Below are 25,122 nucleotides of genomic sequence, written 5' to 3'. Positions count from 1 at the left end.
ATGGGAACGGTGTGTTTTGTGGACAGGGGACATCGTGGGGGTCGAGTGTGGCTGTTCGATGTGGTGGACATGTCCCACGAGTTCGCGGGCTTGTCTTTTCATGTTTCACTTGGTATGTTTGTTGACGTCCGCGAGTCACTACAAATGCCCAAGCTTGAGCGGTGTGATTGAGATGAGGAATGAATGAGGAAGATACGCGGCGACGGAAATGATATCGACGATGGGTGTGGTCGATGGACGATTTCTTGTTCTGGCGATTGCCTGCGAGGAGCACCTCGTGGAAGATTCGACTTTTCCGGCAAGATTCCACGAGCATGACGAGATCCCATCGCAGCTTTGGAAACGAGCAGACCATTCAAACGTTCTCTTCACGTTTGGCCATCACTATCTTCGCAGCCAGCGATGTCGTCGACTCGCCCTTTCAGAGTTGTGTCTGGGATGAGATGTGAAGTCTGACCTCGCTTGCTTGCGTCTCACGCCGACTTCGGCTGAGGAGGTCCGGCCGATGTGCAACTCGCCTCGCTCATGTTCTCGATGCTACAACCTCTTCCACACCAGACACAACGCATCTGACATAAGGATCGTCTATCATCGCTGCCTTGCCGTCCCGCTCGTATCAGATATACAACCAAGCTGATCAACACGGGTAAGCGCCAGAGAAGATCACGCTCTTGTATTCCTCTGGTGTCGGCTGCCGACCTCTTCTCGATGCGACTCAAGCCTATGCATGCTTGTTGACCACCTCTTTCCCTCTTCCTCTCATCTCGATCGGCTCTCTCTCTACTCAGCCAGATCTAGCCAATACTCGTCACCTCCTACCATCTTAGCAACGACTTCATCAAGACTACACCCAATCAAAATCAAGACCATGTCCTCTAAGAGTTCTTCATCGGACACCACAATCCTCCTCTCCCAACCATGGGATATCCTCATAATCGGTACCGGCGCCGCAGCTCTTACCTCCGCACTCTCAGCTCTCACATCCACCACGCCACCACCGCGAGTCCTCATCCTCGACAAAGCACCTCAAACCTGGGCCGGCGGAAACGGATACTTCACCGCGGCGGCATACCGCACGCGTCATAACGGTCTGTCCGAATTACTCCCTCTCGTCTCCAACGTGCCCTCCGAGTTGGCGGAAAAGGTCGATCTGCCACCGTATACCGCCGACCAGTTCCATGAAGACTTGCAGCGTGTGACGGACGGACGGAGTAGTGCAGAACTGGGCAAAGTGCTGGTAGACGAGAGTTTGGAATTAGTGAAGTGGTTGAAAAAATTGGACGCTGTGGAGTGGTGGTTGAGTTTCCGACGGCAGGCGTATGAAGTTGATGGAAGGTGGACGTTTTGGGGTGGGTTGTGTTTGACTGTGCCGGAGGGTGGGAAGGGGCTTATTCGAGGATTGTTGGAGGCGGTGGAAGAGAGAGGTGGGATGATTTGTTATGAGGTTGATGTCAAGGATGTTGTTGTGGGCGAGGAGGGAGGTGTGAGCGGAGTGAACGTGGAGTTTGAAGGGCAGATGAGGAAGGTGGAGGCGAGGAGTGTGATCATGTGTGCGGGTGGTTTCGAAGCGAATGCAGAATTGAGGAAGAAGTGGATGGGACAAGGATGGGAATTGGCGCATACGAGAGGCACGCCATACAACACGGGAGACATGCTGACGGCGGCGATCGGACTGGGTGCGAAGACGGTCGGAGACTTTAGCTCAAGTGGATGTCATAGTGTGGCGTGGGATGCGGATTCTCCCAAGACTGGAGGAGATCGTGAGAAGACGAATGAGTTCACGAAGAGCGGGTACCCTCTCGGAGTGATGGTCAATCGAGAAGGCAAGAGATTTGTCGATGAAGGCATTGATCTGAGAAATTACACTTATGCCAAATTCGGTCGTGCCATTCTCGAGCAGCCTGGTGGCATCGCATATCAAATCTGGGATGCGGATGGGCAAGGTTGGCTTCGACAGGAAGAGTATCGTGATGAGATTGTCCGGAAGATTCGAGCTGAGAGCATTGGAGAGCTTGCGCAGAAAATGGCAGCTGATGAGAACGGACTCACGAACGTGGAAGAGTTCGTCAAGACAATGACGGAGTACAACGAAGCAGTGGCTGCTCACCGGTCCGAAAACCCCAATGTCCACCTCAACCCTGCTGTCAAAGATGGCCTCTCGACGCAGTCGTCACGGAAGAGCCTGACTTTGGCGAAGTCCAACTGGGCTATGCCGATAGTGAAGCCTCCATTTCTGGCAGTCAAAGTAACGTCGGGCATTACGTTCACTTTCGGGGGACTGGCCATTGATCCGGACACGAGCCTGGTACTTCGAGAAGATGGCTCGCCAATCAAAGGGCTGTACTGCGCCGGCGAGATGGTTGGAGGACTGTTCTATGGAAACTACCCAGGTGGCAGTGGCCTGACAGCTGGTGGTGTTTTCGGTCGACGAGCTGGCAGAGAGGCGGCATTACGTGCGGAAACGAAGAGCTCGTAGTAGGTCTGAATCCATGATAGCAGGCGTGGTGGCCTCCAAGGACACCAGAGCCGTGCGCCCTACGGCTGCTCCTTTGACGCAGCTCTTTGATGACGTGGTGTAACGATCTGCAATTTGCGTAACATGGGCGGCGGGCCTACCCTTCACCTTGGCTGAAATAAAGCCATATCGAAGAAGACCTTGCGATCATGGTTCCCGTCCATGGGTGGGCGTCCACTCCTTGGTCCGTTGTCGTCCTCGATATACTCGGATATGCCACATCGAGTGGGAGGCACCGCTCTCGTTCGACCACATGTGCGACTCATGGCTTGAGACTTGGCCTCTCCCGTTGCTTCGTGTGAGCAGGGAGGGTGACGAGCGAGTTATGTGGACCCAACCATTGCGTTCTGGGCACCCATCAGGGACAAAAGCACACGACACGAGAGCGAGCGTGCAACGTCCAAAATATCAGAGTCGGCCCATTGGAAGCAGAGCTCACATGTGCTGGAAAGGTATAAGTGACCTCCTTCCTCCCATCTGCCAGCTCTTCTATATCAACTCAGCATCCATCGCATCGATCACAGCCACACTGTTCCCGCTCTCCATCAAAGACAATCATCGCCAGCATGCAGTTCTCTACCGCCGCATTCCTCGCAAGCGCCGCCTTGATCCACGCCGCTCCTCAACTCAACAGCAACGGCCCGTCCTGCTCGAAAGGCACCAAAATGTCATGCTGCGACACCTGCGGCGCCTCAGACGGCCTTGTTTGACAACATCCTTGGTGGCAGCGACACGATTGCGAACCTCGATACTCCGATCTTCAGCCTGGGTGAAATCAGCGGAGCGCTGTGCAGCATTGAAAACACCTTCTGCTGCCCAGTGAATCATGGTGTAAGCCACTATGGTAGTTTCGAAATGCAAGGTGCTACAGTGTGCTGACTCAAGTTCACGGGCAACCTCAACATCGCTTTGACTTGACTTCCGATTATGCTGTAAGCAGATCGAGTAGACTCGGGCATGTCACATCTTGCCTCTACTCGTTCGCCATCAAACGACCGAAGTCGGACAGGCGTCAGAATCGGCCTGCATCTCGAGCGTTGGGCGACTCTGTGTTAGCCTTCGGATTGTTGACTTTGAACAGTCTCCTAAGCGGCAGAAAGCTACCATCAACAGTCTGACCATGATCATCTCACATATGCAGCCCAACATGGCACAAAGAGATGGTAGGTATAATATCGAGACCAGGGTCCGCAAGTGCCTGGATATTCTGGAGAGGAATGTGAGTCGCTCCAGTGTGGTGATCATCTGGCATGTGTTGACGTTGCGTCTAGAGTGTTACTGGCGGACCGTCTCGAAATCCTGCATGTCCGAAGAACGTGAAGACGTCCCATGTCCAGGCCAAGGCCTCAAAGCTATCGACGCCAACGACGACCGATAAAGCGAAAGTCTCGAAGCTATGCAACTGCAAACGCTGCTCGACAGCGAAGCAGACCAAGGCTCCAAAAGCATCGACGATATTGCCAGCAACTCAGTCTAAGACTGCTAAGGCGTGTAATTGCAATCTCTGCACGACAGCACGGCAGGCCAAGGGCTCGAAAGCAACGAGCAAGCCGACAAAATCGACAGCAACTCAGCCTAAGAACTCGAAGCCATGTAATTGCGAGAAATGCACGAAGGCAAATCAGGCTGTGCTTCCGAAAGCATCTACGAAGCCGATCGCACCTCCGCCCGAAGTCTCGAAAACGTGTAGTTGCAACCTATGCACAACGGCGAGGCAAGCCAAAGTCTCGAAGACGTCAATGGCATCGGCAGCAACTCAGGCTCAGGTCGCGAAGCCTTGCCAATGCAAGCTCTGCACCAAAGATGACCAGCCGAAGGTCCAGAGCCCGTGAGGTTGCAAGTTGTCCGCCGGCAGAAGAACATGCTGGCGACCTATACGTCGCTTGGCCATTGCCACAGTGCGTCGGGATGAGCCTCGCACTGAAGAGGGTGCCAGCAATGAAGCTTGTCCTCGGCAATCCAACTGTCGTGACGTGTCTTGGTCCAACGTACGTCTGCTTCGTGTTGTGAGCGACCGATATCCTCGCTATTCTACTGAGCAGTGGTGAACGCTGGACTCTTGGCGGTGCATGCTTGCAAGTACCACGAGGTTGTGTCCAGCATAACCATGCCGCATGCAAGCCATATTACCTGATTTCCTGACTGCGGCTGATGGCATACGAAGCGGAACTTGTGCCCAATGGCGGGTCCATCGGATTTCATCGGGCGCATTGGATGTCTTGTGCTGTCCATCACGTGGATGATTGCACTCCTGTCGCACTGCGACGGTCGTGCCGGTGAGTGAGGGTTCCATTGTTGTCGATGTGTTGTCCATCGTCCGAGAGCGATACCGAGACAGAGATTCGTGTGTAATGGCCAGCCGCTCTTGCCGTCGCGCTTGACTAGGAAGACGCAAGCGCCCGTGAACCTTGGTTTTCGTTAGAACTAGCGTGAGATGGCCCGCCCGCGGATGGACCGGGCTGTAGAGAGTCAGTGTCAGGTTGGTGGATGAACGAGACGGGGTCGACGTAGAGGGTAATACATACATATATACATACAGAGAATGAGTATACAGTCAAATCATGCATTCACTCACATGCACACATATCGCACCGCTTCTCCCATCAAAAGGCTGTCGTCAATTGCTATGCGCCGTATACCTACAGCATCACCGTCTGATTGGTCGTCGACGTTCTGCTTGGACCGAGAGCCAGCGAAATTGAAATTGGATTGGCGAGTTGAGCTTGAGCCACCGGGCTGCATCCAACTAGAACTAAGGTATCCGCCCTCTAGCCGTCTTTGATCCTCCACTCCCGTCCGCTTCCAATCCTCCCATGGACCAGACCGACTGTAGACCGGACCCGACCTCATCTGCGACCTGCACCGCGTCGACTTCACCATTCCATTGTTGCTGTCCTTCATCGCCATCGACGTTGATCGCACCTCCGCCGACCACGCCTCCACCAGCAGGCGCGACTGACACCCGATCAAGCCCGCTGCGCGCCACACCTCCCTTCTCTGTCGCCGCTCCTCCGTCTTCTCCGTCCGCGCGCAACAGCTACACCTGCCCGTGACCGCAACCACGCGTTGGCCCAGCGCCCGAATCTGCACAGCCGCCTCGACCTGCGACTACAATCGCATCAACATCTGCATACCCATACAGTTGAACAGCCTTCCGTTACACACCAGATCAACTCAGTACTGTCGTTCATTGCACACCGTCGCTTGCCACAAGAAACAGCCACCTCGTCACGCGCTCAGAGTCTCTTTGCGACCATACAACAGCTTCAAAGCCTGCTTTCATACTCGAAGGATACACCATACATGCTGCAATAGCCCGCGCATCTTCAATGAGTCAGGCGGCCGTTCAGCCCACCCAGGCAGGGCAAGGTCAAGGTACGTCTTCCGACGGGCCGCACTATCACATGCCGAAAGACATGATGAACAGTGGGAAGCGCAAACATTACACATCCATATCCAGATCGACTCGAGATGACATTGCTAACCTCGATTTCCCAGACTCGTCAGCCTCACCGCAATCGTACGTCACATCGTCGAGAACATCATCACACTGTCGCGTATGCTTTTACTAATACCCAGAGACGAACAGAATCCCGAATGCCACCCTACCAATCGCAACAGACACACAACCACAAGGCTCTGCCGCCACACTGGGAGTAACACCGGCACAGCCAGGATCGAGCACGCTCAGCGGCGATACAGCGAATGAAAGATCGGATAGCATCGGGCGACAATCGAAACGCAGTTTGACACGCAAGAGGGATCCAAGCACAGGGAGCAAACGAAGAGGCGTGATGGGCTCATCAAGCGGTGAGAAGGCGGCGAAGCCATCGCCTGGTCTTACTGCAGACTCGACGGAGCAGCCCAAGGCGAAGAAAAAGGGAGGATTGTTTGCGTTTCTCAATTGTTGCGGTCCATCCGACGATGGCCACGATCTCGACTCCGCACAACCGGTCAAACAAGGAGGCAAGGTCCAGCCAACACGAGCGCAGCAGCCGGCACACAATGCATCTACCCAACAGAACGTCGCAACGACGGAGAACGGCGTGGAGGGATCCAAAGAAGTCATGGATGAGAAGTCTGCGCAGCCTTTGAACGCCAACGGACCTGGTCTTGAGACGAAGTCATCAGAGGTCGAGAAGCAAGCACATGGCGATGGTGCTGTTGAGCAGCCAGTTGTCAGCCAGCCTGCAACCACACTTCCACGCGAGGATCCGGAAGCAAGTCGGAATTCGAACCAAGCCATCGGAGGCATAGCACCCATTGTCACGTCCGGTCCATCTTTACTTGCTCCTGGTGATAACTCTGCTGGTCCTCCGATCACGGTTCAGGCGCCCACACCTGTCGCGTCGAATGTTGAGCCACCACCGGAAATCGATCCCACATCGGATCGTACGTCGAAGCAAATAGAGCGCGATGAGGACATTGAGATGAACGACAAAGTGCCAATGACAGAAGAGGAAGCCAAGGAGATTGAGAAAGGCGTGACACGGCAGAATGAGGCATCGCAAAGTTACGTCGCGCCGACCATATTACCACCGCCACCACCTATGCAATCACAGAACGCGCACGATGGCGCGAACCAAAGTCACGATACCTCTCCCGGTTCCACACAAGATCCCAGCCAAAGATGGCTCTTACCGGCCATGAGACCGGAGCACCAAGGACGGAAATGTCTGGTCCTTGATCTTGACGAGACGCTGGTGCACAGCAGCTTCAAGGTTTGTCCCTACCTTGCAAGACATGACATCAAATCGCTGATACTTCCCAGATCCTCCATCAAGCAGACTTCACCATCCCAGTCGAAATCGAAGGCCAATACCATAACGTCTACGTGATTAAACGGCCCGGCGTTGACACATTCCTTAAGCGCGTCGGCGAACTCTACGAAGTCGTCGTCTTTACCGCTTCAGTATCCAAGTACGGAGATCCTCTGCTGGATCAGCTGGACATCCACAACGTCGTGCACCACCGCCTCTTCCGCGAGAGCTGCTACAACCACCAAGGCAACTACGTCAAAGATCTCAGCCAGATCGGTCGGGAATTGAAGGAGACCATCATCATCGACAACTCGCCCACCAGCTACATTTTCCACCCTCAGCACGCCGTCCCGATCAGCAGTTGGTTCAGCGATGCTCACGATAATGAGCTTATCGATCTCATGCCGGTGCTGGAAGACCTGGCCGGCTCGCAGGTGCAGGACGTTAGCATGGTTCTGGACGTCGCCATGTGAATGAGGAGCTATTCATCCGTTACACATCCAGCCCAACACCACTTGTACCAGCCTCGAGAAGGAACGAAAAGATAGATCCAGCACAGCGATTTTCAATACATTCACCACGACCGCCTTGCATCAGCTAATTAATATGGAAAGCTCGCGAGCGAACGTTGACGTTGAGAGAAGCATTATCCTCAGTCTCTTTTTTCTCTTTCGTGTACGAACAATGGATTCTTGGCAACGGCCAATGCTGGTCCTTTGCCCTTGCTACTTGCTGGTCCAACACGGCCGAATTCGATCGAGATACCCTTTCTGCTCTTTGTGCTTTCTTGCATGAGGTCTGCGCGCGCGCATCGGAACGAGGGGAGAGAAACGTTCAGGATAACATTTTCATCAGAGGCGAGGGTGAAAATGGGAGGGAAGGGAGCAGAGCACGGAAGCAGGAAGGTTTTTTCTTTTTGTTCATATAACCACCTGCAGAGATGGCAGAGAGCATGGCAGCGCAATTGGCAGGCAGACACTTTTTGTTCAATTCTATCATATCGAGACTGGAGGCTTTCTTTTCTTGTGGCATCGGTATTGGGATCTTGGCTCATTCACTGTTTCGAGGTGGCAGCGCGGGGAATGCATTCGAGTGAAGCTTGCAGGATAGGTTGTCGAATGGTATGGACGAGAAGTCTTGTCCGCGAGGGGTTTCAGCATTGTATCTTGGTGCATAAGGTAGCACGATCGGATATGGAGGCTACGATTATCCGTCACTTTCCAGGTCATGATCAGGCTGTACACCCTTCTTAAATTCTTCGGAAGAGAGACTGTCTTTGCTCGGTGTCGCAGATCTTCTCAGTAGAAGTTATGGAGGGGTCGCACGAGGGCATTTGATACTATGACACTGTCGTCTGTCGCATATCGTCTTCGTAGGGCGGCAGAAAGTGTTTCTTCCATTGTACGAACCTCGATCGAGAGGAGAAACCCCATCACCTTGCACCATCTCGCCTTTTTCCCATCACTTCCTCCTTCCCGCCACCATCTCATCTCGTCATCATCGCTAAAAATGCCAGAACAACAATTTACAGACGCCCATCACATCCACTTCTGTCTCTATCTCCGTCTCATCAGAAGCAAGACCCTCCCTCCTCTCATGATCAATCCCTCACTTCCTCCCCGCCCCATCTCCCCAAATGCCCACAACGCCCATCGCGAACCCCACCCCCGAGATTCCCGTCCGGACAAACTCCATCCACTGCGCATCTCTCGCCTTCTTCTCCACCTGTTCACCATTCACGCCCTCTCCCTCCACCGTCCCGTTGTCTCCCAGAGCGAACGTCAGAGCGCCGCTCGTCGCGGCTACCAATCCCGTCCATAAGAGGTATGGGTGTCGGATCCGGGATGGCGAAAGGGTGTAGGCGAGGAGTAAGCTGGACGCCGAGATGGAGGAGAGGGTGCGGATGTGGAGGGTTGCGAGCCGCGTGAGTTGGGAGAGGGTGTAGGCTGCGGGCGTGGCGGAGGGGAGGGTGAGGAGCGAGGGGAGGGATTGTGTGGAGAGGGTGTAGGATACGCCCTGCGAGGAGTGGTTATTAGTTAATGCGTATTGATGGGAAAGGTGGCGGTGATGAGGAGGGACGTACAGTGAGGAGGCCGAGGGAGAAGACGCCGGTGAATTTGGCGAGGGTTATGGGACACGGCATGGTGGGTGGTTGTGACGTGTGGTTGTTGAGGTATTCGATAGGATAGGTAGTTCGTGTTTGTTTGGTGGTGTGATGTCGTGCGGGCGGATGGACGATCGAGTGAAGCCAAGCCAGCACAGCACCAGACAAGCGGAGGAGAAGCTTCCAGGGCTCGGGCGGGACAGCCGAGTATGACGCGGTGGATCGAGAAACGATCTGGGGTAAGAGGGAAACACGGAACTCGATCAACTGTCGGCAAGTCTTCACCGAAAACACGACCAGACCAAGTGAGGTACGATCTGACTCGATCCTGGCGATGCTCCACTTGAGCACATTCGCACTCTCACTCAAATCCTCCTCTTCTCCCAACACACTTTCCTCACCTCATCATAGTCATGCCGGTCCCACGCGAAGAATACATCAGCGATGTCTGGCGCGACGGCATCTTCACCAACAAAGTCCTCTTCTGCACAGGCGGAGCCGGCTCAATCTGCTCGCTCCAAGTCCGCGCCTTCGTCGCCCTGGGCGGTAACGCCTACATCGTCGGCCGCAACCACGAAAAGACCGAGGCCATGGCCAAAGACCTCACAACCGCACGCTCGGGCTCAAAAGTCATCGGCCAAGGTGGCGTGGACGTACGAGATCCCAAGCTCCTCGAGGAGGCAGCGAAACGATGTGCGAAAGAGCTGGGATCAATCGACTTTGCCATTGCCGGTGCAGCGGGCAACTTTCTTGCGCCGCTGAGCCAGCTCTCTGCCAATGCATTCAAGACGGTCATGGACATTGACACTTTGGGATCATACAACACTGCGAAAGCCGTGCTGCCACATCTCGTCGAGAGCGCGAAGAAGTACCCCAACACGGGCAAGCCTTCACGAAACGGAACAGGCGGACGCTTGATCTTCATCTCCGCCTCGTTCCACTACAGAGGTGCTCCATTACAAGCTCACGCAGCGGCGGCGAAGGCGGCAGTCGATCAAATCTCACACGCCGTGGCGATCGAGTACGGACCGTTGGGCGTCACGAGTAATGTCATCACACCGGGACCGATTCGGGGCACAGAGGGCATGGAGCGCTTGGCGAAGCAGGACCCGGAGTCGGCAAAGGCGAGCGCGAAGGCGATTCCGATCGGGAGGTGGGGAGAGGCGAGAGAGATTGCGGATGCGACCGTGTATGTGTTCTCAGAGGCGGGGAGCTATGTGAATGGGAATGTTTTGGTGGTGGATGGTGGGCATTGGAGGACGAGTGGGGCGGCCGAGAAGGGATGGGCGTATCCGGATTTCTTGATCTCAGGGAAGGCGGTTGAAGGCGTCAAGAGTGGGAGGAAGGCGAAGCTGTAGATGATGAATGGAATGATTGACTACGATCGCATAGACTCGAGTGTGCGACATCACAAGCTCCACCGGTTCCCACGATGAGGAACCGTCTTTTGGCAACCGCCGGGGAACGATATATCAGGTTCATCATCCTCCTCCTCCTCTGCCTTCTGGTCTCCACCTTTGGCCCCGCTCTCATCTGCTACTCCCGGCTCAGAAGACTCGCTCTCCGACTCTGGATACTCAATCGGAGGATCCCAATGACTCTCAAAATAATACGGCTTACTCGGATCCAATCCAACTCGCGGCCGCTGAGGAACAGCACCCGGACTCCGCGTCGTAGAGAAGAGTCTAGACAGCCGAATCGACGCAGGTCGTTCCTCAACCGGCGTACCCGACCTCCCAGCCGGCGTGGCCTTGAAAATCCGACGACACTGCCATCTTTCGACGGCCACCGACATTCTTTCGGACATCTTCTCGGCGGCGCCTGGTTGATGGGCATGTTCTCGACAGAGCGCGAGCTTGATCAGCTTCAGCAGTTCTGCCCGCAAGAGATGAGGGCGCAACCCCGCGTCCTCAGCATCGTCGTAGAACTTGTTGAAAGCGAGGCAGAATTCGCGATGGTCAGTGAAGAGAGGGAGTCGACATCGCTCACCTCCACATGGGCTGGCATTGGGATCGTGAGTGTTGAAGATGCAGGTCAAGGCGTTTCTGCAGTCGAGGAGGTGGAGACGGAGGAAGAGATCGATTGATGGTTCGTCTATTGTGGTGGGGAGGTTGTGGTAGGAGAAGAGGTTGATGATGTAGGCGCTGCTGGGAGGTTCGTTGTTGAGAAGCATTGGGAGGAGGGGGGATCTGGGTTCATGGTGAGGTGGTTTTGGCGGTCATGCTGACCTGTTGTCATGGACATGTTGCATGTGGTGTTTCTATTCGTTTGCTGCTATCGTAGATCATTGACTACCTAGGTAGATCTCGGATACGTCGAAGTCTTGATCGATCAACGGCAGGTCGACCGTGAAGGGATCGTGCTGGGCTGGCAAGAACAACTCTGAAGCTCTGAAGAGCAGCTGCAAGAGTCCGACAGCTTGACAGGCTCTCTGCTGTCACACTAGTAGACCGAGTGCCTCATTGGCCTTGAATCGACGCACGGTAGCGTAAGTATTCAGGGCCTCAGCATTCTTCGTACATATCTTGACAGGCTGTCTGACGAAAGTGGCTTTCCATTGATTGGTCACTTGACCACGGACACTAACGGATGTTCCACATATTCCCACCTCACCTGCGCGCCTGACAGGCTTTCCTAATGCGGCAACTGCTCCCTGACTCAGCAACGGCCGTGCCTTGCTTGAGTTGAACCCCGCTGACGACCTTCTAAAGCTCACCGATTCGTGTATACAAACAAACACATCAACATGGCGGACGAAGACCTTGCGACCCGAGCGCCTGAGAGCGACGCGCAGGAGGACACAGCTGTCCCAGACGATTCGAAACCTGATCAAGGCGCCGCAAGCATGGGAGTAAGCTTTAGACGGAAGCATGTCTACACGGTACATACTTATCGACATTTCAGGAACACTGCACGACAGATCGACCCACTCGCAAGTCTGACCAAGAGAAGGAGCAGAAAGAGAAGAAAGGCTGACCGATGAACAGCGTCTGGCGTGCAACCAACTGGCGTACGATCTGAACTGTCATAATACCACGACCATGAACACAAGCTGAGACGACGACATTGCAGGAAATCGCTAAGCTCAACGACGTGGAAGCATACATCGCAAAGCCGGCCGACTACCCTCACTCTCCATGCAAGCTACTGCTATTGCTCACGGGGGGCACGGGACTCCACAGCAAGAACAACCAGATCCAAGCGGACAAGTATGCCGAAGAGGGATTCCTCGTCGTCATGCCTGATCAGTGAGCATGCTCTCACCCATACCCTTCCCCTTCTCCTAGACTAATACATCCCTCAGATTCGCTGGCGACCCAGCATCCTCCACCTCAACCACGCAGACCGCGGCCGCCGAAACAAGCCCCAGCATAATCGAACAAGTCAAGTTGGGCGTCGCCTCCGTCGCCAAATCATTCACAATCGACATGTGGCTCGCACGCCACACCGAATCCAAAGTCCTTCCGATCCTCAACAACGTCATCTCCGCCATCAAGGAAGAGTTCGCCGATGCAGTGGCACACGGGAACGGGATCTACGCTGCTGGATACTGCTTCGGAGCGAGGTACGTCCTCCTGTTGGGATCAGAACTCCACGACGACGTCGCGGCGGGGCAGAAGTCGACGGAGGCGAAGGCTGAAGAAGGAATGGTCAAGAAGGGACCACGGATCAAAGCTGGTGTCATCGCACATGGGACGCAGGTCACGGTGGCGGATATGGAGAACTGTACTGTGCCGGTTGGGATCGTGGCGGTGGAGGACGACAGTCTGTTCCCGGATCATGTGCGCGATGCGGGTGTGAAGAAGCTGCAGGAAAAGGGTGTTGAGCATGAGGTGCATGTGTACCCTGGTGTGCCGCACGGGTTCGCGGTGCTGGGAGACTATGAGGATGAGAACATCAAAGCTAAGCAGAAGGAGGCGTTCCAGCAGATGCTGCAGTTTTTGAAGGCGCATTAGGATTCGGAAGGCTGATCGTGGCCTCTGATCCTACCTATGTCGGCGGCTGAAAATACAGCGATCAACGGCAAGGCGTCACGTCTATGCTGCAGGAGAACGGGCGAATGCATGGGTTGCGCTTTCACGACCTGTTCTTGGGAAAGTCACCTTTTGGTATATTTTGATAGTTCTTCGAGCAAGCTCGGGCTAAGGACACATAACGAAAATGCCATTCCATGCGATGAGCACGATGCTCCCTTGTTTCTATACATCTGCAGCACAATGCACTTCCGTGCTGTGCCGTTGGCGGACAACCCAGATCTCGACATGTCTAGTGTGACTATCGGGCCTTGGGCCTCGCCGCCATGTCCACTCATCCTTTCGTCGATGCAAAATGCTGCAGGCGGCTTCCAGTTTTCCTCTCCTTTTTCCGGTCCTTTACATGTCGCCAATTGTGCAATCTCGCAGTGCCGAGCATCATCTGAGAGTAAGCAAAACAGACAGCTAGCCCTCACTCCTCCACCAGCGCTCTATCACTAACGTCCCGCCACACCCGACTCCGTTCCGTCAATCGCCGTACACCCGGTATCCTCGCCGCCCATAGTGACTCCGATCCCGTACGAAACGTAAAACCCCGCTGCGAACTGATCGTGCCAATCGCCTGTAGCATCGCCTTGCGGGCGTCTCGAGCGAAAACCTGCGGGTGCAGAATATATTCCAGACTTGTCTGCAGTTCGTTATCCAGAGCTTCCATGGTGGCTTTGTCGATGTCGGCGGCGGAGGAGGAGGAGGAGAAGGTCTTGACGAAGTCGTGGGTTGTAGGTAAAGCAGATGTGGACTTGGGTGGGTTGGGGAAGGAGGTATCGCTGGGAGAGGTCGGGGAGGCCCGGGGGCCGTTGGTTGAAGGAGTCGGTGGAAGGGCGTAGTTTGGTGGAGGTGTGGCGGTTGGGAGAGCGGGCAAACCGCCTTTGCCGAGACCTTTGAGGATGGAGCGGGTTTCTGTCAGGAGGTGTTGGGCGCGTTCGTGTTGGCCGCGTGCGACGAGACCGAGGGCGCGGGAGAGCATGTCGGAGGTTAGGAGTTCCATGCGGCGTTGTACCACTGAAGGGTGAGGCGGGATGAGTGGTGTGGATGAGTGGTAGCTGTTCCGGGATTTGGGAGGGAGCACCGTTATTGCCAGGAGCGATGGTCGAGGAAGTTGAGTGATGTGGCCGTCCTGTAGGAGGTCTCCCCAGACCAGGTCAGCCTGGAGGAGTGGCAGCTCTTCGATGGAGAATCCTCGGACTGAGTCCTGCTCTATGGAGCTCATGGCTTCCAGTCCGGACACCATATTGTCCCACGGGTCTGCCGGTGCCGCATCAGGGGCAGAGCTATCTGGCTGCACGGCCAATTGTACCAGGACCTCACGCTTGTCGCCGAATCGCAAGTCGCCGAGCAGCACCTCCGCATCACGTCCCGTAGCACGCTTCGTGATTTGTAGCGCGCCGTTGATTTTCACAAACTTGGCCGGGGAGCCTTCCGGAAGACGCAGCTTCATCTTCACGTTCTGGTGTGATGTGGATTGAAGAGCACCCAGGCATCCGGCCAAGCACTCCCGTAGCATCATCCAGTCCTTGACGTAGGTATAGCTAGCTTTGGTCCGTGTCGACATCTCCACCATCGCGTCGGGCTTGTGAGTCAAACCCAGGCCGAAGGAGTATATCGATATCTTTGCCGCTTCGGCTCGTGAAACGACAAAGTCGACGCCTTCGTTGTCGGATGTTGCAGAGTCGCTGATGAGTACGATCTGGGAGAGGGCGTTGACGGTCTTGCGCTGCATGAGCATATCCATCGCACCGTTTGCTCCCTCGACGACATCGGATCGCATGTTTTTGTGAGCGATGGGTCGAACCGCTTCCAGCCCTTGGGACCAGCCACTCCATGACTTGTTGGAAAGGCCCACTAATGACACGCCGCCACCACCGGAGCCGAACGTGACTATTCCAAGGCGATCCCGTTCGCCCAGGTTGGAGATGAGGAATCTCAAGGCGTCTCGAAGCAGGTCGACTTTGAGGCCTTGCATGGAAGACGAGACGGGAATGACGACAACAACATCGAGAGGGATGTGTATTCTTGAAGGATGCGTATCTCTGACACGAGCTGTGCTGTACTCTGTCGGGGCTGTTCCTGGAGAATGATCTCCGGGCCAGCCTGACGAGCGGATCGAGGATATATGGCGAGCGGTCCGCGGCATGCTATACTCGTCGTCGTCGGTGCCAGAATTTTCCCGCTCAAAGTTATGGACCGGCGAGGTCGGCGTGGGAGTTTCGGGTTGGTAGATGTTCTTCAGAGCTGTACGCCAAACTTCTAGCTGCTCCATGTCGGCGAAGCGTAGGTTGAAAGCTGGCAGTTCGGCGACCGATAGACTCAGTGCCAGAACGTTTTCGTCCACCACCTCGACATCTTCTAGATGTTTTCTTATCAGTATTGAGCCCTTGAGTGTCCAACGGGTGGTAGTAGGTCTGTCGCGTGAAGAGGCCGTGGCGGGCACTCTCTTCTCCTTGACGCATATCAGCATCTCGCTGAAAAGATAGCACTGCAATTCCTGCCAAGTGTTTCGATCCTTGCCCACAGACACAAGGCCGTGAAGGAGCAGTTTCCCGAATCGATCGAATTCCAGTCCATGCCAGTTTTCCACGCGGTTGAGAAGTTCTTCCTTGGCCTCCTCGAAGCCCGTGTCTTCGTGAATACTATCAACAGGTCGTGGGATCTTTGGCGAGCGAACAAATCTCGTTGGCCGATATGGCTCCTGAGAAATTGTGGATGGTACGAGTGGTGGGCTCCGGATGTCTTCTGGCTGAGGATTCCATTTACCCTCGGGAACTTCGACGGTGATCAGGCAGGTCAGGCTTTGCAGGTGCCGGGACTTTGTCAAAGTTGGGAACTCGCTTCGGACCGTCACAATTGGCGTCGGTATTGGATTCTTTGGCACTGTTCGCGAGGCTGAGGTCATAATCGATTGCAGGTCCGGGTCTTGTGGTCTGAACTCGGAGTCCGCGAGGGCTTCGCTATGGTCTCGCGAGAGCGCTGAACTATCTTCAGTCTCATTCCGAGTATGGCAAGAGCGATACTGGGACGGAGTAGACGTCGGCGACTGCAGTTCCTCCGGTAGTAAATGGTCCCGCGAAGGCCTCCGAGTGTCGGTCTGCTGAGTCGGTGTGACACTAGATCCAAACGTCTTATCTCCAGACGAGGGACAACGTGTCGACAGTGTGTTCAGCGATGCTTGCTGATGGAGCTTCGCATTGGGCTGGGCTGACTGGAACAATTTGTTGATGTTGTCGAAGTCGATGTTGCCGCCACGGCTCGTGTCAACTCCAAGCGGCTGGTCGCATGTTGGACACGTCTGCGCTTGAAACTCCTTGATGTACTCGTAGAAGCAAGCCTCGTGGGAAATGTGACCACAGGTCAATTGAAGGACGCGTTCGCCACGCAGCATATGCTCCAATGGCTCCTCGCATGCAGCGCATGAGCTGCCGATGAAGGTCCGCTCACGCCGGCGCACATTCTGGGCAATGAACATGTCGCTTGAAGCCTGATGCGATGATAGACTTTGAGAACGGCACAGCGCGGGCTCCTCGAGAAGTGGCGAACTGGTAGTTCGGTCCGGAGAAGTCACTGGTCTGAGCGAGGCTTTCGAAGTTGAGCAATTCAATCGCAGCCACTTTGAACAACCTTGGCCTTGCCCGGAGCCTAAGACACGACGCCGTGCGGTCAGCCATGGGTGCTTTGTTGCAGTGAGACATGATAACGTTGTGCCTGGGTTGTAACAAGAATGGAGGACGCCATCGAGAAGGAAACATACCAAGGTCTTTCAGACTGACTCTGATACCCCCAAATCTCCCGGCCCTCTTGGATAGAGTTGGCCTGCGTTCGAGCTGTCCCGCACCCGCCGGCAATTGTGAAATCGCTTGACTCGTAAAGCGCTCTTTGCGCGTGCGCTGCTGATCCGGAGTCCCGAGGGGTGGACGAGGAGGAGGTGATTGAGCGTACCAGAGGAGGGGTTGTTCGGCAGACATAGACGGGCGAGGTGGAGGGCCGGGCAGGTCGACGCCCAGCCAATTCCGGCGCCGCCACGCGTGGCAGCCCAGGTCTGGCGCTTTAGAGTTTAGAGTCGCAGTAGGTACTAGGCAGGCGAGACAGTGGCTGTCGAGGCCCTTGTCGAACGTCGAGGCATGCAGGAACTGCGTGGGGACAGTTAAACGAGACGACGACTCGTCGACTGTGTAGGCGATGGGGGGATACGGCTATGGGAAAAGTACGCCGTGGCCCATGTTAAACGTCGCTGCTGGGACACCACGCAAATTAGCATCGCTGTGCGCAGGATCATGAGAAGACAAGAAGGCCATCAGGAGGCACGCGCGCTATGGCTAATCCCAGTACGACTACTGCACTTACCCTCAGGGTATGCAGAGACTGTACCCAGTAGGGGATAGACAGTTCACTTTTAGACTCACGCCGTTGCAGCCTTGTTGGCCATGGCGGCTCCACGGCCCACCCCTCCAAGGCGACTGTCCTTCTCCACATGTTCAGCGCTCAGGGAGCTGCGTGTCGACGTCGCCATGCGAAAACCGAGTGTTGCCCACGAGGGCATCCTTGGAGACGTGTTGAGCGGCAGCGGGCCAAGGTGGCATGTAGACATCTGCTTACGTTTCAGCCACGCTTAGAGTTCGCTCTGCCCAGCATCGATATGCCCAGGGCCATGGGATCCTTGGTCTCACAGCAGCGTGAGCAGCGAGACTGCCATCCTGTCGGGTATGGAAGCTACCTTCGACCAGGTCCGGGGGTGGATGATATTGATAGTGCCCATCGATGAACATCGATGCTTCGAAAAGTAGGGTCACCCCTACGGACCGAGGTGCAGATGCGGGTGAGATTTGCCAATAGTCTTGTCAAATATCCCGCAGGTCGACACCGAAAGTGCCGCTTGTATATCGCTTTTCACTGGCCAGACTTCAAACAGGCTGTCGGGCCTGCAGCTCCGCATCGAGCAGCTACGCCATGCACTGCGTCGATGGAGATTTACGGCAGCCATCGGTACCACATGTACAGTTTATTCTCCGCGAGGTACGATGTACATCTTCTCGAAGCTCTTTGATGTCGATCTACGCTGATCATTCGGAGCTCTGGATCTGATGAGACCGTCGATTTCGCGATATGTACACCGCCAGTCTCTCGTCGATGATGTATATTGGGAGCGCCAGAACAGAAGTTGAGCACCTGTCAGGAGAGGTCCTCGCAAGGCTCGACGACGTGGTCCTGCCTGCGCTGTCGGTTCTTCCTAGACTGTGCCTCTCCACGAGGTCTCAGGGTGACACCACTAACAGCGAGGATCATCATTCCGCCGTACCCGTACCTGCATGCACAAGCAAAACCCGAAAATGCCGACCCCACTTCTCGTCTCACCGGTGGCCGTCACATTGCGAGTAACTGTCTTGGTTAGACGGAGGCATATACTTCATTCGTCGAAGGCATCTCTCGTTCTCGGCGACACACATAGAGTGTGCACCCTTCGTACAGCAGAAGCCGGACATCATTGGCGACACCACCGGTCCACGTCGATCTGCGGAAGAGAAATATGAAAGACAGATCTGGAAAGCGATTGGCGGGCCAGCTTGGTCTTGTCGTCGGATCGACGCCGTGAGACTGGTACGCTGCCTCTTGATCGAATGGCCAGCGTACTAAGCGTCTGTTGGTATCTACGGAGGTGTGTCCCCAAAATGCCGGGGCCTTTGCGGAGGTGGGCATGGCTTATGACTGCCATTCATAATCTGGAACACAAGACACTGATCGGTGCTCGATTTCCCGAAATCTCCTGACGAGGGCAGAGCATGTACCTTGCTGTGGTCGCTTAGTAGGTTGTGATGAGGATTGTGATAATGTGATCGGATCATGTCTTTGCAGTCTTGACATGGTATCGAAATCACCAGATGGACCTGGCCAGGACAGGGTGTGCCGCGGGGTAACATTGTCCTAAACTTTGCAACAGAGAAAGCCCGCTAACGAACAATCGATAGCCTTACTAAGGTTACCGATATCGTAGGCGAGGCACAGGTAATAGAGGACTCTCTCTGGCATAAGGTCGTAGTCTACGGCGTCTCGACCGCGAACTTTAACACGCTAACGGGCCTACAGGACATTTAATAAGAAATTAAGACCTTTAATAGAGGTCTTAAACTCGCAGGCACCCCGATTTAGCTAACAAACAAAGAGAGAAGAAGGACTCTTACTAGAGCGACAGTTCTAGTAGGTTTTGCTACTAAGGAGGAGGCAAAAAGGGCTATTTAAAACCGTCTATACGTAGGCGCGGACAGCCTAAGAGTCGAGAAGGCGAAGGATCGTATATAATAGAAAGGGAGGCCCCTAGAACGTTCTATATGTTAGAACACTCTCTACAGATCTTCTACGTTAATCTTAACTAATCTATTAAGGCTATAAAGTCTACCTTAGACGTCGCGGTTAAGCAGAAAGCCGACCTTCTACTAGTCTAAGAACTATAGACTATAAAAGACCTAATAACAGGCTACAAAGAGACAAGATCTATCGCATACCAGGAGTATAACTAGCTATTCCTAACGACTACGGATTCGACGATCTAGCTAAGAATAATACTATATATTAGCATAAGACTTAACGTTAATATCTCTCCTATTTTATTAGACGATAGCGACATACTTTCCTTTATTATTTTAGACAAGAGGGGTAATAAGATCTAGATAGTTAATCTCTATAACGAGAAGGACCTTTAGGATACCGAGAACCCGCAAAACCGACGAATAATAGAGAGAAGCCTCTACTCTCTACGTAACATATTCCTTCTAGATACTCTACTAGTAGGAGACTTTAACCTTAGACACCCGTCCTAGGATCCGAGGGGAAAGGATACTACTAGTACCCGCGAATTTATAAAGTAGATAGAAGACTAGGGCTTTACTCTATGTAATATAATAAGTGTCGGGACCTTCTATAGGCCGCACCTAGACGTAGAGTCGGTCCTAGACCTTACGTTTACAAGAGGATCCTTATCTACGAAAGAAATCGACTAGAGAACAATTCCGATAGGCTTAGACTATAAGGCTATATCTATAGACCTTATTAGCGCGCAAGATCGAGCCTAATAGAAGAAAGTAGTTCTAAATATAGCTTCCGCGGATTAGGAACTATTTACAGATCTCCTAATAAGCAAGGCGACGTCTATTAACTATACGAACTCCCTCGACGACATCGCAGACTCCTTTACCTTATATATTACTAAATCGATACGGGGAGCAATCCTAGAGAAAGTAGTATACGCCTGCGCAAAACCTTAGTAGAATAGAGAGCTACGTACGCTACGCTATACAATATCTAGAACATATAGACAGACTTTTACCTATAGACGTACGCCGACGCTAAACGAGAAAGAGGCGTATACGAAAGCGAGAAACGAGTACTTCTAAGCTATTAAAACAGCTAAGAAGAACTACTAGAACGCTTTCCTCGAAAAAGAAGACTCGAAATCTATCTTTAAAGCTATATCCTATACTAGGAATAGTAGCCGAAGATAGATACCTACGATAAATAACGAAGATTCTTTCGAAGGGAAATGTAAGGCCTTCTCTAAAGCCTTATTTCCGCGCCCTCCTGCCGAGGAACCTCTACCTAGCCGTTAGGAAGCGTATATAGCCGGGGATTAGGGCTAGACTACGCTAACCGAAGAGGAACTCGCTGCTGCCTATAGTACGAAGATAGTAAAAGGAAAAACGCTAGGCCTAGACGGTATTACGCAAGCTATTATTAGTAAAGCGTACAGCGCTATTCCTATTACCTTTCTACGTATATATAGTAGGCTACTCGACGAAGGACACTACCCCTAATGCTAGAAAGTTGCGACAGGCGTAGTTCTAGCAAAGCCGGGAAAACTAGACTATTCGGTCCCTAAGGCCTACTAAGTTATCTCTCTCCTAAACTGCCTTAGTAAGATTAGCGAGAGAATACTCGCAAAACGCCTAGGGATTATCGCAGAGACGAAGCCCCTTCTATACGACTCGTAGTTAGGAGGGCGAAAGAAGAAATCGGCTATTAATACGGTACTTCTCTTAACAAACGAAATCGAGGAGAATCGAAGAAAGAAAAAGAAGACTTCGGTTATCTTCCTTAACGTAAGAGGAGCATATAACTACGTTACAAAGAACCGACTATTAAGAATAATAATCTAGTTAAGGCTTCCGTACAGCCTTATACATTAGGTTTAGTCGTTTATAAGTAATAGACGCCTACGAATAGCATTCGACGGACAGATATAGGAATTCTAGGACGTAGAGATTAGCGTTCCGCAAGGCAGCCCGATATCTCCTATCCTCTTTCTTATCTATACGCGCGATATATTCTTCTCGCTATAAGGAGTTACTCCTAGTTCCTACGTCGACAATATTAGACTATCTACCTCGTCTACGTCCCTTAAGAAGAACTCTAAGGTACTAGAACGTAAGGCAAGAAGGCTAATAGACCTAGGAAAGAAGAACTCGATTGCTTTCGACTTAGCAAAGACAGACCTAGTATACTTCTTAAAAGGGAAAGGGTCCGATTGCCTAGTAACTCTTCTAAACGGCGATATTGTTCGCCCGGCAAAGAAAGCGATAAGGTAGCTTAGGATTTAGCTAGACGCTAGTCTTACCTTTAAGGAGCATATTATAATAAGATCGGTATAAGTATAAGTAGCATTCTATTAATTAGAAAGACTAGCAAATACCGAACGCGGTCTATTTTCTATATCGTTAAGAAAGATCTACCTAGCCTACGTTACTACAATAGTAGACTACGAGGCCCTAGTTTAGTAGCAGTCGAAAAAGAGTATAAAACCTTTAGTATCTCTACAAAGTAAAGCTTATAGAAAGATCCTAGGCGTTTTCTGTACCGCCCTAAACGTCCTGTCCGAAGTAGAGTTAAATTTTTTCCCCCCGGATCTACGCCTAGAGAGACAGTTAATTTTATACTCTCTACGCGTAGCAAAGCTACCCGAAAACTACCCTATAAGACTTACTATCTAAAGCGCGCCTCCGGATACGCGAGAAGTCCGATACGAGGACTCGAAAGAGATACTTCCGCAAAAACAACAGAGAACATAGATACAACTACTCTATTATCGACTCCGATAATATAAGCATTTCGTAGAACACAAGAGGGCTAACTACGCAAAAGACGATCTCTTTAGCGTCTAGAAAACCCGATACGAAATAGTAAGATAACGGGAGATTAATAAGGTACCTAGGAATACAAATAGCTACCTTAGTCGATTTCTATAGAGCTCGCTAGGAAAACATAGAATAGGAGGAAGACGCGCTTTAACTAGTGCCTTCTATACTATCCTATTAGGACACGGATACCTAAAGTCCTATCTCTATCGCTTTAGACACGTAACGACGCTAGACTACCCTTACGGACGACGAGAAACAGCAGAACACCTCGTATGTAGCTGCCCTATCTACGATATATTTAGGCTACTACCGCTACGACAAGCATAATCTCTACTAGAAATAGTAGAAGATAAGGAACTCCGGAAATACCTTACTACCTTTCTCTCGGATATAAAGATTGCTTTTAGGTCCTAGCACCTAGTAAGAGGCGAAGACGAGACCGTCTAGCCTACATTCCTTTTACTTTTCCTTATTTGTCTTTCTTTAAAGTCCTTTAATACTAGCTAGCTACTATCCTAGGTACGGGTCTTTCCCTAAGGTTAAGAGATACGAGAGAACAACGATTGTACATAGATAGACTGCTATCGCGAGACAGCCGTCCTACATAGTTATAGACTCCTATAGGACGTAAATGGAACAAACAAACAAACAAACAAACAAAACAGGGTGTGCCGATCCCTACCGGTCACCCAAAAAGCATTCACCGCGAGATCTCGCCCAACGGCTCTATCTTCAGCCTGCGAAGCATCAAAGAGTGGACGGCCATTTGAGGACGTGTCTCTTCAGGGATCGAGAAAAATTGACGCCTTTGGGATCGTGGGAACAAGTCGCGTTGTTCCTGGATTGCGAGGCTGACACGCGGCGTTCCTGACGGGTATCTCCACAGCTATAAGCCATGTGGCCGACACGAGTCAGATGCGTTACGCCATCTCATCTGTCAGATCATCAGATGTGTCCGACGCCTTTCTGGCCGAATGTGGCATGCGAGCCGCCGATTGCTGTTGCCGTGAGCCGTCAGCCAGAGACAAAGATGTCGATTCGATCGTCATCAGGTTGGAAACCCTCCGGCAACTTAAGATCCGTGAAGAAGTGATGATCGACTTGTGAGAGCCAGGGCACTCGGTGTCATTCCCGAGACAGGGTTCATAATGCGTTGCATCGAGCATCCATCGTTGTGCTTCTCAGTGCGATGGCTCTCCTTCGCAGCGGCAGCTCGTCGGTTTCCATCGCGTGAGCTTTTATCCTTGCCATGAAGTCGCGTGCAAGTGCAACCGAGCCTGATGGTCTCCAGGAACGTGTTGAAACTCAACAACATCTCGTCCATTTAAAGCACTGATCGACACAATCCGGACTTGATCAGGAAGGTCACCACGCCTCTTTCAAAGGAGATGCAGGAACGTGAGAAAGCTCAACTCCAGCAACCAAAGGCTTCAACAAGATAGTTCATCGATCGCATTCGTCAAATTGGGTATGTGAAGGGGTGAGCGGCATGACAACTCTGCCTTAGGTTCAGCATGGCGGCCTTGCAATAACCAAGATTGTAGGATGCAACCAGCAGACCCCCACAAGGTGAGTACTCGGTGTTACCTTACACCCATCGAAGGGACACTTTTTCACAAGTTGCGATGCAACGATCGAGCTCCCAATTGCGAACATGGAGCGCATCAAACGCTTCAAGACGATCGCGGAGATGTGTGCTGAGATCGACATCGGCTCGACATGCAAGAGGTACCAACGTAGAGGTACCAGTGTGCTCTCGACATATGTGCCATGAGTATGCCGACTGTTCGGTTCAGGGGCCGCGATATACCTCTTCGAAGTACCCGCGAAGTTTTGCTCTGCGAGTCGACTGAGGTATTCAGGGTGACCTGAATGGGCGTTGAGACATCTCGAACAGGCGTCGTATAGGTTTGTGGGTTCTGCTTGCTGTCGATCTCAAATGAGAATTGCCACAGCACGGAAATGTCCTGCGTTGCGGGAGTCTCTTGATGCCTCACAGGTCACTCGAACCGGATAATGCTTTTGCAGCAGTTGCACCTGGGACCTGCATTAGAGAACGTCGTTGTTAGCGAGGCTACGTTCTCTACTATCAATCGCGCTTCAGAAAGCTCTTCCAATCCTGGCTAGCGTAGCAATGGGTATCTTCCAAACAAAAGCCACAACGCCATATTCCCATTCATCTTCTGCGACAGCATCGTCAGCAGCGCTGAGTTGCTGCCTTTCGTATCGTCGTCAACCTCATCTCGAAGCCAACACTCAAAATCAAGCACTGAAGCATCAATCCGTATTGTCACATCCGGCCGGCACAGCATCTTCGTCGATCATTTCGCAAGCTGTGTCGTCCACGACTTTCTCTGAACGTGCCACCGAGACATTTCTCGCGTTTGGTGCATGAACAGAGTGCTCATGCCCACGATCGAGAATCTCACTGACTGCCTCCTAGGCTCCAGAGGCAATACTTGGCTTTCGACTGGGTGCCATCATGCTTCTTGCTCCAGGAATCACACTTCCCTTCCGCGCATGGATGACGTCGGTATCGTGGGAATGTGCAGGAGCAAAGAGTCCGCCGCTGCTTCCCACGTTACCGAATATG

General features: G+C 52.8%; 6 protein-coding genes across 6 annotated transcripts; 4 read left to right on the top strand and 2 right to left on the bottom strand.

The window, feature by feature from the left end:
- Positions 1–868: 868 nt before the first annotated feature.
- MYCGRDRAFT_38019 (uncharacterized protein) lies at positions 869–2,476 on the top strand (the record flags this gene model as incomplete). The annotated part of the gene is made up of 1 exon (XM_003854495.1): positions 869–2,476. One exon carries the CDS (start codon positions 869–871, stop codon positions 2,474–2,476), a length of 1,608 nt encoding a protein of 535 aa, XP_003854543.1.
- Positions 2,477–7,117: 4,641 nt separating this feature from the next.
- On the top strand, positions 7,118–7,942 carry MYCGRDRAFT_103622 (uncharacterized protein; the record flags this gene model as incomplete). Its single annotated transcript, XM_003854496.1, has 2 exons — positions 7,118–7,236; positions 7,287–7,942. 2 exons carry the CDS (start codon positions 7,162–7,164, stop codon positions 7,746–7,748), a joined length of 537 nt encoding a protein of 178 aa, XP_003854544.1.
- An 879-nt stretch (positions 7,943–8,821) lies between these two features.
- Positions 8,822–9,452, bottom strand: MYCGRDRAFT_103620 (uncharacterized protein; the record flags this gene model as incomplete). The annotated part of the gene is made up of 2 exons (XM_003853669.1): positions 8,822–9,291; positions 9,359–9,452. 2 exons carry the CDS (start codon positions 9,416–9,418, stop codon positions 8,884–8,886), a joined length of 468 nt encoding a protein of 155 aa, XP_003853717.1.
- A 260-nt stretch (positions 9,453–9,712) lies between these two features.
- On the top strand, positions 9,713–10,737 carry MYCGRDRAFT_69507 (uncharacterized protein; the record flags this gene model as incomplete). The annotated part of the gene is made up of 1 exon (XM_003854497.1): positions 9,713–10,737. One exon carries the CDS (start codon positions 9,793–9,795, stop codon positions 10,735–10,737), a length of 945 nt encoding a protein of 314 aa, XP_003854545.1.
- Positions 10,738–12,125: 1,388 nt separating this feature from the next.
- On the top strand, positions 12,126–13,335 carry MYCGRDRAFT_91499 (uncharacterized protein; the record flags this gene model as incomplete). The annotated part of the gene is made up of 3 exons (XM_003854498.1): positions 12,126–12,230; positions 12,452–12,627; positions 12,684–13,335. 3 exons carry the CDS (start codon positions 12,126–12,128, stop codon positions 13,333–13,335), a joined length of 933 nt encoding a protein of 310 aa, XP_003854546.1.
- A 490-nt stretch (positions 13,336–13,825) lies between these two features.
- MYCGRDRAFT_108499 (uncharacterized protein) lies at positions 13,826–18,173 on the bottom strand (the record flags this gene model as incomplete). The annotated part of the gene is made up of 4 exons (XM_003853668.1): positions 13,826–16,971; positions 17,159–17,446; positions 17,752–17,769; positions 18,122–18,173. 4 exons carry the CDS (start codon positions 18,171–18,173, stop codon positions 13,826–13,828), a joined length of 3,504 nt encoding a protein of 1,167 aa, XP_003853716.1.
- Between the last annotated feature and the right edge of the window lie 6,949 nt (positions 18,174–25,122).

Source organism: Zymoseptoria tritici, chromosome 3 (assembly GCF_000219625.1).
Source record: "Zymoseptoria tritici IPO323 chromosome 3, whole genome shotgun sequence".
Taxonomy (NCBI): domain Eukaryota; kingdom Fungi; phylum Ascomycota; class Dothideomycetes; order Mycosphaerellales; family Mycosphaerellaceae; genus Zymoseptoria; species Zymoseptoria tritici.
Note: the sequence above shows the minus strand (reverse complement) of the source record. Positions and strands in the feature narration are given on the sequence as shown.